We start from the raw sequence: 12,088 nt of genomic DNA, 5'->3' as shown, positions 1-12,088 counted from the left end.
CGATCGAATTTCCTTATCTCCACCGTCTAGTATCTAGATAATATTGTGTAGATCATCTCTGTAAAATTTTAGCCAATTTGGTGATCGTTAAGTCCCTTAAACTCGAATTTTTTTTGTATGAACACAACCGGACAGAATTCAGTCCATCCATTTGTTTTTCGAGTTTGAAGGCCTTAACGATTACCAAATTAGCTGAAATTTTGCAGAGATGATCTACACAATATTATCTAGATACTAGACGGTGGAGATAAGAAATTCGATCGAAAAGTGGTGCAAAAATAGAAATCCGCACCAAAACTTTGGTGCGGACGTCCGCACCTGAGAATTCCTATATATATATATATATATGTATATATGAAAGACTACATTTGAAGCCATAAATAAAATAAAAATAAAAACGAACAATCACACCACACCGTATAACCACCCTGTTGAAGATTGAAGTGATTCTCAAATCTGATTTGAAAAATGTAGAGAATGTGTTTTTTTTTTTTCCGATGTAAAGATGTGGAGAATTATTGTTGTTTGGATTTTATAGATTTTAATTTAATATTATACTTTCACAAAAATTCTTGATTGTGGGGTTAGTATTGAAATATTTAGTTTAAAATTGAAATGTGGGGGAAACAAAGTATTTAGTGGGGTGACAATAACCGCACCCTTTTTTAACTTTTAGAAGGATATACGTACGTAACTCAACATAACATGCCTTTTATAGCAATCAAGTGATCAAGAAACCACATACCTATAGGCGGAGCTATGCACAAGCCAAAAGTGGCCATGGCACCCCCCTTAAGCTCTTTCCTCTACATGTATTTTATAATTTGAAACTAGTTAATTCACTTCATACTTGTGATCATCTTACACATGGACTTCTCTCAATCCTAAAGTTTGACTCCGCCACTGCACATACGAAACCACGATGATGCCAAGAAGAGCTTCAAGCCGGTCAAACACACTTCCTAACTTATTTCTAATCGTCCAGGACCACCGTACACATAAGGTTTTCCCAGAGCAATGTAAACCTAATCCGAGAACAGCCCGGATCCCATGTTCTTATACAAAAGCCACTACGGATCCCAAATACAGAACCGAGACTGATTGGCAAGTCCTAGCCCAAGCCTAAAGATAGATCTCCTCTCCTACGTCTAACTGCCTAGTGCTTTCCGGTCTAAACGCTTTGTGCATATTTCTTTTAGACATGAGTTAATTTTGTAATAAAAATGCAAATTTAGGTACCATTTGTTTTCTTTTAGAACAATAACATTTCCATTAAGGCTTTAAAGATTATGGTATTTGATATTGTAAACCTTAGTTTCGCAAATTAAACAATTACTACTCTATCTAATGTATTCCCTTTCATATATATATATATATATATATATATAAGGAACAATATTAAGAATGAAAATGAGCTCGAGTATTGAAATTTCATTATCTTACGAATTGCTGGATATGTTAGCTAGACCAGTCGCTTTTCAAGCCGGGACGTGTCCGATAGGGTTTGCTGGTCGGCCATATGTATATTAAGACTTCAAAGGATAAACAGTCACAACCACAGAGAGAGATATTTTCAAATATAAATGATTCTATTTTATTAGTGTTCTTGATTGTATTATACGTTACAAATCAGTGGAGGACTTGGTTGGGGTTGCCTGTCTACATAACAACAAATCGTTTATCGGTGGATTGGAAAGAAGGGTGAAAACCGCATTATCGTTTATCGGTGCCTCCAGAAAGCTCACCAACCCTATAACAACAACAACCCCATTTACCAGAAGCTAGCCTCTCTGTAATCTTACTTTGAAATGCATGGCGTGGCATCACAAGCATGAGTAGTGATGCTGCTGGATCATATATATAAATTTATTAAATTTAGAATAATTGAGAGGCTGCGTGCATGTCGATCTTTGATCATAGTGCATGACCCATCTCACCTTGATTCTCATGATCGAGTAAGGTCGCCAAAGAAAACCGATGATATATAGAGAATTAATCCTCCATATACGCCTTTGTGTCAAACAATTAAATAAACGATAAACTATTTCTTCCTCGATCGATTTGCATATATGTAATTTGTTAATTGCTCGTTTTGCTCCATCCAGAGACACAATTAAGGTCGGTGTCCAACGTAGAGGTGTTTTTTTTTTTTTCCTTACCAAAATATAGATGCACACAGACATATACTAATGAGGTGGTTCCTTGACTCTCTTCTGAGGAGAACCATTTGTTCTGCATTTGCATGTTAAAACTAATGTGTTTCTTACTTTTTAGTCCTGAAATTGTAAAATTGTTTCTTTGAGCAACTAACCGGAATCGTAACTCTAAGCTCACCCGCCCTCTCATTCAAGCTTCTTCCACGCATTATATCATCAAGCGAAAATATTATATATTCAGTGCTTTCAGAGAGATGAATCTTCATGATCACCTCCATACTGCATGCATGTATCTTTTCAGAGAGAGGATCGATGCCAAGTTGCCAACATTATATTTCCTTTCTATCCGCCCCAGCTAGCTCATCTCATTATTTGATGTTAACGGAGGACGAATGGTGTTAATCTACAGCTAATACGCCTGTCAGACTGTAACAAAGAAAATGATGCATGTCAGATATTGATCAATATCATCTTGCAGGTTTCCAACCATAACAAATGCGGTCCTTTTTTGTTTTCATCTGTTTGGAGGAATGTACCTAGCTGCGCGCTATAAGTTTTACAAACTTAAAACTACCAACGTTAGACATGTATATATAATGGTTCAACTACACAGCCACTTTACCCAAATTTCAGCTAGCTAGCTAGCTAGCTATCTAGATGCAGAGATGGAGGCGTTGATGACGCAACTCGCGCAAGTGCTTCACATGAACCAAGGCAATGGCGAGACTAGTTATGACAGAAACTCCGCAGTTGGGGTGATCATCGATCAGTTGTTTTTCTTCATTTGTCTTCAACCATTTTTCTTATCCGTTAGTATCTTACTGTTATGTACTTTGTTGTAGAGAAAAGCAATATCTATCGCCAAGCCAGTCATTGAGGAAGCGGTACTAAAAATCTTGGGGTCAGATGTCATGGGAATAGAGAGCATGGGGATAGCAGATTTGGGTTGCTCATCTGGACCTAACACCTTCCTACTCATGTCGCACATCATCAATGTCATACATACTAGATTCCGCACCGGTCTTGATCATCCTTCGCCAGTAACGGAGCTTAGAGTGTATCTAAACGACCTCTTTAGCACCGACTTCAACTCCATCTTTATGTCACTCCCATCCTTCTACACCAAATTGAAACAAGACTATGATAATGGTCGTGATTCCTATCAGCATCTCATACATCCCTTGATTTCTGCTGTCCCCGGTTCCTTTTACGGTCCGTTGTTTCCCAGAAAGAACATGCACTTTGTTCACTCATCTTTTAGTCTTCACTGGCTATCTCAGATCTCCGATGGCCTAAACAACAAAGGAAAGATATACATTTCTAAGAGCAGCCCACAGCGTGTGTTGGATGCATACTCCATGCAGTTTCAGAAAGACTTTTCGGTTTTTCTGAGTTCTAGGGCACAAGAAATAGTTAACGGAGGACGAATGGTGTTGTCCTTCCTGGCCAGGCCATCCACTAATCCAACAGCCGAACATGGTATGTACGTCTTGGAGCTCTTAGCCCACGCGTTAATGGCCATGGCTTCCAATGTAAGACACTAAGATCCATGACTTCTCTTGATATGAGAGCAAATGACTTATAATTGTAACATTCATTTATGTTGTTGCAGGGACTTATCAAAGAGGAAAAGGTTGATTCGTTCAACATGCCTTGCTACGCTCCATGTGCAGAGGAGTTGATAATGGTGTTGCAGAAAGAAGGGTCCTTCATCACGGATCGGCTTGAAGCTTTCGAAGTGGATTGGGACACTGTTGCTCCTGATGATCTCGATCATGATCAAGTTGCATTTGATGATGATGATGATCAAGTAATATTTAGTGGCCAGCAGGTCGCCAATAACATAAGAGTTGTGACAGAGTCAATTCTCGAACCTCATTTTGGAAAAGAGATGATGGATGATCTATTCCAGAAATATGCAGAGGAAGTCAGTAAGCACTTATCCAGCTGTGTTACAAGACCCAAGTACACAGTTCTGGTCATTTCACTCATTAGAAATTTTTGAATTTCCGTTTCGATCTTTAAATTTATTTATCTATAGAAGGTAAATGATCCCAACAGGGTCCTTCCAATGAGGGATCTCTTTTTTTATTAATTTTTAGGGATAGATCATTTGACGAACTTTTCGATCACAAAATCTCCACCATTCAGTTCGTTGGGTTATATGAGTAGATCATTTCTACAAATTTTCCGAAAATTTGGTGATCGTTAAGTCATCCAAATGAGGGATTTATTTTTAATAATCTTGAACGGTGTAGGTTTGACATAAGTGTTAAGTTTTTTGTTTTAATCTCAACCATTCAAGCCCATTAAAAAACAGATCTAATGGTGTGGACCTATCCCTAGAAATGAACAAAAAAAGAGATCTCTCATTGGAAGGGCCCTGATGATCCCAAATCGGAATTATTTAACTTCTAACCAGTGTATTCTCATTTTTGGATGGGAGGAGGCTTTGCTGTTGTTAGCCATTATCTCTTCTCAAAATAAAAGACGATCCAGTGGTTTCTGTATGCAATAAAGCTTCTGCAAGCTTAGAATAAGCCTCTTGTCAAACCGAGTCTTCTTAATTTATAGTTTAAATCTAGAACTCGGAAAATAAACAGAAGTACAAGGCTAGTAACAAAAACAAGTTGGACTGTATATCTATAAAAGGCAACTCAAGGGGCAATGGGATATGAGCTGCATATATATAGCTCACCATTGTCATCGGCCATTAGCATAAACCCTTGTGAAAAGAGACACTGAGCGATTCAAATTCACGACCTCGTGTATAGGCCTACAGGGAGCTACAAGTCTTCAGGACTGTTATAAGCGTCTCAAATTTGCCGAGGTTTTGGTATTAATAAGGAATCTGATATACAGAAAATGAATACCAATTTAAACTTTTTATTATGGTAATAAGATCACATAGTACCATCCCACTATCATATTACTCATTGGCACATACAACTACATCAACTTTGCTGAGGTTTTTGATAGAATGAAATTGGTACAAAGAGCTTAACAAAAGAAATTGGTACAAGGTATGGAGACACTGGCACTTGCCGCAGAAGAAAAAAAAAAAAGATAAGATAGACAAGAGAGAGCAGCAATCTTCAGACTATATTATCATGCAGCAGCAGAGATGCACTGAATTGCCTGCTTGCAAATACCAGTCATTGTTGCTTCAGGACCATAGACCTATAAGAGAACAATGAAACAGAAGAAATAATGTCAGATACTTTCTCAGGAGAGGCGCTTCATATATCAGCGACATGTTTGCTTTTCCTTGATCTTATTCAATATGAGTTGAAAACACTGGTTACCTCAATAGGGAGGCCAATTTCCTCTGCAAGTGCCCTCATTTTTGCAAGTCCCCTCTGGTAGTTGGGACCTCCTCTCCTAACATAAAGATGCATCCTAGCAGCTTTAAGCTTTGATTCCTGATTAATCAAATGTGGCAATGTCAGTTTCAGCACTAGAAAAGATAGCAACAAACCAAATATAAATTTGGGGTTTAGCAATGTAGATTTAGCTCACCTTCTCCTTCAAGGCTCTAATAATGCCATTGAATGTTGCAGCTACATCAGTGAAGTTAGCAATTCCTCCTCCAATTACAAGGGCTCTCTTACGGCCATCAGGATCAGAAGTTGCACACTGTAGAAATAATGAGATTACTTATTCAGAACAAAAATGTATGAGGTGCATATTTGAGGCTTGTACTAGATGGAAAATAGAGATGTGCTACATATGGAAGCAGCAGTTTAATCTACCATGGATAGTAATATAGTGCTAAGAGTGAGAGTTCTTACATCAATCACAACTCTGGCATACTGCAAGACCTCCTCTTCATTTGGTGCTCCACTATATTCAGCATAGTTTCCAAGCTCATTAGCAAAGCCAAGATCTCCAACCTGATCAAGGAATATATTGTGTGTGAGCAACCAATGCCAAGGAAAACCAAAGATTATTCATAAGTAACAGGGATCAAATCCAGTAAAATTTCTGAATCTTAAGTGACCGCACCGTGTCTGCGTAAATAACACTTGCACCTCCTCCAGCAACCATAGTCCAAATTCGTCCCTTAGGATTCAGGACTGTAAATTTCAAAGATGCACTAGTCTGCAAGCAATTGACAAGTGAACCTGATTAGAGCAGGATACTAAATGGATATTATCAATGATAGAGTTCCCAACATGACATTACAGTTATGAGAGGAATCAGCTGACTAAAAGTTATATATAAAACAATCATGGATTTAGGAAGTGTAGAAATACAAGGGGTATTTCCTTATGAATATTGAACGAAAGTATGCAACTCAAATCCTCCATGAAAACTATCATTGATGAGGTAAGGCATCTGTTTGTACCTTTTCATCCAGCCCATGAATAAACTTTTCTGTAGAACTCATAACTCTTCCAAATGGCATTGGGAATTCAATATTGCCCCACCTGTAACAATTATATCATGTAAGGTGTTGTGGAAAGTGGTATGCTAAAACAGAAGATTCATTAGATTGTATCACCAAATAACAGAGCAGGGAAGGTAATAACAAAAGAAAATTAACTGTACTTTTTGAAGTTCTTGAAAGCAGCAGTGTCATCCAGCTCGCCTCTCATATCCAAAGGATATGGCTTTCCATCAACCAATGCAAAAGGATTCATCTCCAGAAAAGTGAAGTCGAGATCTGGAACATATGAATTATTAATAAAGTTGTTCTTACAAATGTAGCATGAAATAAAACTGTTGAAAACTTTCTAACACACCTTGAAATAGTGCAAATACAGACTTGATAAACTCCTCAATTTCGCTCTTAATCTGGATTCAAGAATAGAAATTGTTAATGATTACCAATATGAGCAAAACTGAACATGAACTCAACAGAAATAACACATCATCGCACCAAGCCATAAATAAAGGAAGCATAATTAAATGATTTAGTTTTATTTTTCTAGTCAGAGGTAAACTGGGCATTGACGTAAAAGCAAGTTGCGTAGAGTCAAAACATGAACAATGACTTCCTGCAAAGACATAACAAAAACTAGTGTACCATATAATTGAGAAAAAGGGTATTACCTCCATGGGAAGGGTTGCAACAAGTGGAGCACACACTTCTGGTGTAAGGGAAGCTCCGGTTGGGACAAATATGGTCTTAACCTGTACAAAGTATAAGTCTTTCATGAATAAGAAGCTTCAAGTCTTTCCTACAAGTTTCTTTCAAGTTCTTAATTTTATCTTATGATGCATTTTAGGATTCCGCCCTATACACAGTAACAAAATGATATCCGAAACATACCTTATCCCAGTTCTCCTCGATGTCAATTCCTCCACACTCTGAGAAGCTTATGCTATTCCCAAGTCTCTCTGAGACAATGTTAATGTAAAACTCTTCATTGTGGGGAATGAAGGGCTCGACAATGAATGTTGTGATGGGTCCTTTGCATCCACCCATCTCAACCTGCAAATCAAAAACCAAAACATGTAAGCAGAACTCTCCCAATTGTCAAAAGCAACGCTACGTATGAAGCCAATAGGATAATTAAAGTACCTCTTTGCCTAGGCGCTCCTTCACGAAAGTGACAACTTGAGCAAAATCTAGGTTCAAGGCAACCAAACCACTCTTCCCACGCTTTCCAAACAACATATCAGGCTTGACAACCAACTTGGAAGTAGAGAGCCAAGTCTCCTTCTCAAGTAGCTCATTGAAATCAGTTGATTCAGTCACCTAAAAGATCGAACCAAAAAAGAAACCAAATCATTGAGCTACACCTTACATCAAAATTTATGATCAGCAACACATCAAATTCACCTCTTCTTAACTGGGATCACACAAACAGATTCCTTACATCTTTAACAATCTAGTTAAGGGTATATTGGATTCAACAATTGGCTAAAGATTTTATCTTTAACAATCCAAAAACTCTCCTCAATTATTTGACCTCAAACTGATCCAATTATCTAACCACTGTACTATGTAATCTGCATTTACCCAATAATCTAACCACATGGTCTCTTCAGAGTGATCATAAATCTTTCAAAGCTTGAATCTTTAAGATCTAATCATCTAAATGCTGAGATCAAATATGAATCAAACAGAGAAAAGCAAACAAAGACTGACCTGGGCAGATTTGAGAGGCAATTCACGACCAGCGAGCCTCTTGAAGTGTTCCTTCAATAGCCTCTTGGAGTCGTACTCTCGGATCTTCTTGCGTGCCATTTCTGAAATCAAGCAACAAAATCAGAACCAATCTGACAAAAAGACACCAACTTTGTTTCACTTGTATATTGACATGTAATGTTTGATGCAAACTTACCTCAGAAGAATAAGAGGTGTGGTTTTGGTGTTGGGTTTGTGGGAGTTAGGTAGGCAGATGCAAGACTCTGCAATGCTAACTGATTTCCTTTGGTGCCAGCAGGCTCGTCTATATATAGCTTCACAAGCCAGAACGCCATTTTTTTATTTTTTATTTATTTATTTACAGGGTTTTGGTTGGTGGGGCAAAACCCCTTGATGTGGCACTAACAATTTAACAAACAATGAAACACATGCGCAACCTACCAATTTGGACCAGAGGGATTCAACCACAGCCTGTTTTGTAATGCAGGTTTGAGGTTTTCTGGTGTGGGATGGGATCAAGTGCTTTGAGGAGTACGAATATTTGATGCTCTCGTGGTGTGTAGTGCCGTTTGATATGTTCTACTTGTTTGTGATCATGAGTGTGAACTTTCAAAGTCTCTCTTCGTGGAGTCCAAAAACGGGAACTCAGAAATTCATAATGATCTTGTCGTTTTATAATGCAATAACAAGTTGTGACAATTATTTCCCTCACTCATTAGCAAGTTTGTTGTATGTTTTTCAAGGATATCATGAAATCAACTACATGTGGAATATGATAAAATCTCTTACATTTCGGGAAGATATAAGATTATAAGTTAGTCGAATCATACAATTTCAACTCATCGCAAACTATTAGATTTTATGTTGTGTTGTTAATCTTTGTTGATAAGAAAAAATTAATAAACACGTACAGATCATTTGAAATCAAAACATCTTCGATATATACGATAAAATCCTAATGGAATGATGTCAACAATAAGATTTTCAACAAATGAGTTTAGATCATTATATAGATGCTCGACTTTGTATGTAGGCTAGCTGGGATTCTTTAATTTGTTGCATATTCATGTTTATGGTTTGTCAAAACTAGAGGGCTGCTTGGCGATATGAGCTATGCGTGATTTGTCATACAAGGCTAAAAGAGATGTGGGTGATTATTTTTAATTTTAGTTAATGTGTGCTCTTAAATTCAATTATAGACTCTAATATCTGAGAATTGAGAAGTATGAAATCGGCAGCAACACCAGTAAGAGACAGACAACATGTATTGTATCTGTGACGTGCCCTTACCAACCCAGTAAGAGTCAAAGGTTTAGCATTTCGTCAACACTGTACAGCAGCTCTCTCTAGTTGACTCGATCAGTTTAGTCACAATGCATTAGTGTTAATTATTAAAGTAGTACATATTTGTACGTAGTTTAAAAATGATCACATCAGAATAATCAGAAAGCACATAAAGAATAACATTTCTTTCATTTATATAGTGTCTGTGTGTGTATATGATCGAACATTAAGTTTATCTAACTTTGTAGTAGATTAAACATGAGGGGTTTGATACTTTGATCCATTTGTGTAACCAAGGCAAGAGGGAAATGAAACTAGTTTATCTAAATTTGTAGGTTAATAAAACGTGACGGCTTGGATTGTTTGTGTAATTAGTCACTGTCTTGTTGGCGTGCGCATTTGAATATATATAGTGGGAGATTGACTAGTTTGATCCCAGATAAAGGGTGGCCTTTAAGTACCCAAAAATAAGAAAGAAAAAAGGAAAATATGATGATCGAAGCAAATACAGTTTGTCTATATATAGGGTTGGCTGGCCTCGTTTGACTTCAGTGTTCTGCATTTGTCTTCCACTATATGAAATGAAATGGGGAACTGCTTCTGCATCACATGAATTTGCTTTGGCTTTCAACTCCTAGCTTCTAACTATTACATACTGTAGTTAATGTTTTCAGAATACAGTTTCAAGGTTTGCTGGGAACTTGGAATGGCTGAACAAGATCACAAATTCACAACCATGCCAGGCTATAGAATCTTGAGTAATAAACATAAGCCATAGCTTCTGATTGAATTTTTATACTTGTAAAACGCAGTCATAATCAATCTATTTTCTTTGGTTAATATAATTAAATCTGTTTTAATGCGTATGTGAGAGGGAAATTTAGTGTGAATAGAAATTGAAAACTCTATCTTCCTTGGTTTTATGCGCATTTTTTCCATGCTCACATAGCCAGTCACATTAATAGAGGACGTCTACATGCATCTTGTATTCCTTGACTTTGCCCCTCCATTTACTCTACATTCTCAATTCTGTTTTCATCGAAATCTTTATAGTTACTATGAAAACTAAACCAATGTTAATTGGGTTGTATGGATTTGACTCATTTGAGGATTCATATATTTGGAGCCATGGAAGCTGATGGTGAAGAATACTATTTGGACTTAATAGGAGGTCCTTCTGCAGGCATAGTAGCTTATTAAGATTTTGATTTGGCTGCTGATGACTCGGTTAACATTGCTCACTAATGATCGATCAGAGGTTACAAGTTAGCTGCAAATGTCTGATATCGACTGTATTGTTCGACCATCATTGATCAACTCCTCGAATCCTTATCAAAATTCCTATATGTTTCGGTCTGCTTAGCTCTTCACATGAGGATGCTCTATTAGCCTCGGTTCCATGGGAATGGGCATGAGCACTAGACAGCTCCAACGATAGCCTCACTAGGCATGGGTGTGGGCAAGTCCACCTTTAGCCTCACAAAGAAAGTGATATTGTGAAGAACTAATTTTCTTGATTAACTTTTAACAGTTTGTACAACATATATACACATCTATCAAGCTGTCTAGATCCACAATTCTAGTTGTACTAGGACTGAATAAGGTAAGACTAGATTTTCCCTAATGTGAGAAGATTACATCAAACTAACAGGGATACCAATCCTAATTACTGAGGATTGCTTCCTTCCACGTCTTCAATACTCCCCCTCAAGTTGGAGTGTATGTTAATGACACCCAATTTGATTAGTAAATCATTGAACTGCTTTGAACCTAGTGGCTTGGTGAACAAGCCTGCTGGTTGGTCCTTGTTTCTAATGTGCGCAGTTTTAATCTGGCCTCTTTGAATCTTCTCACGTACCACATGGCAATCAATCTCTATATGTTTCGTTCTTTCATGGAAGACGGGATTGGATGCTATGTGTAAAGCAGCTTGATTGTCACAAAACAAACTGGTTGGTCGAGCATTCTTAACACCCAAGTCTCTCAAAATGTTTTGCAGCCATGTGACCTCACAACACGTTGATGCCATAGAACGATACTCCGCTTCTGCACTTGACCGAGAGACTGTTCCCTGCTTCTTTGTTTTCCATGATATAGGTGCATTGCCAAGGAATATGCAATAACCAGTAACTGATCTTCTTGTGTCCTTGCAACGTGCCCAATCAGCATCACAATACGCATTTAAATGCAAGAAACCGGTCGAAGGCAGCAATATACCCTGCCCTGGAGTCCGTTTGACGTACCTTAGCACTTTATGTGCAGCCTCTAGGTGCGGCTGCCGAGGCTTGCTCATAAACTGACTCAAAATGTGTACTGCATATACGAGATCCGGCCTCGTGATTGTAAGATAGATGAGCCTTCCAACAAGTCTGCGGTATTGAGCTGGGTCTGTCAACAATTCTCCTTCACTTTGTGTTAATGCAGCATTATGTTCTATTGGAAACCCGACAGCCTTAGCACCTAAGAATCCTGTATCTTCAAGAATTTCTAAAGCATACTTCCTTTGGCACAATACAATCCCTTTCTTGGACCGTGCCACTTCTATGCCGAG

General features: G+C 37.9%; 2 protein-coding genes across 2 annotated transcripts; one reads left to right on the top strand and one right to left on the bottom strand.

Moving 5' to 3' along the window:
- The first annotated feature begins 2,804 nt into the window (after positions 1-2,804).
- LOC101297143 (jasmonate O-methyltransferase-like) lies at positions 2,805-4,161 on the top strand. The gene is made up of 3 exons (XM_004298435.1): positions 2,805-2,911; positions 2,999-3,688; positions 3,769-4,161. Exons 1-3 carry the CDS (start codon positions 2,822-2,824, stop codon positions 4,159-4,161), a joined length of 1,173 nt encoding a protein of 390 aa, XP_004298483.1. The 5' UTR covers positions 2,805-2,821.
- Positions 4,162-4,960: 799 nt separating this feature from the next.
- LOC101307981 (ATP-citrate synthase alpha chain protein 1-like) lies at positions 4,961-8,370 on the bottom strand. The gene is made up of 12 exons (XM_004297347.1): positions 8,254-8,370; positions 7,684-7,860; positions 7,432-7,593; positions 7,212-7,292; positions 6,902-6,953; positions 6,708-6,822; positions 6,505-6,586; positions 6,162-6,257; positions 5,948-6,049; positions 5,676-5,792; positions 5,462-5,578; positions 4,961-5,336 (listed from the first exon to the last, which is right to left on the bottom strand). Exons 1-12 carry the CDS (start codon positions 8,350-8,352, stop codon positions 5,265-5,267), a joined length of 1,272 nt encoding a protein of 423 aa, XP_004297395.1. The 5' UTR covers positions 8,353-8,370; the 3' UTR covers positions 4,961-5,264.
- Between the last annotated feature and the right edge of the window lie 3,718 nt (positions 8,371-12,088).

This window comes from Fragaria vesca, linkage group LG4, assembly GCF_000184155.1.
Source record: "Fragaria vesca subsp. vesca linkage group LG4, FraVesHawaii_1.0, whole genome shotgun sequence".
NCBI lineage: Eukaryota > Viridiplantae > Streptophyta > Magnoliopsida > Rosales > Rosaceae > Fragaria > Fragaria vesca.
The sequence above is the reverse complement of the archived record's forward strand: the minus strand, read 5'-3'. Positions and strand labels throughout refer to the sequence as shown.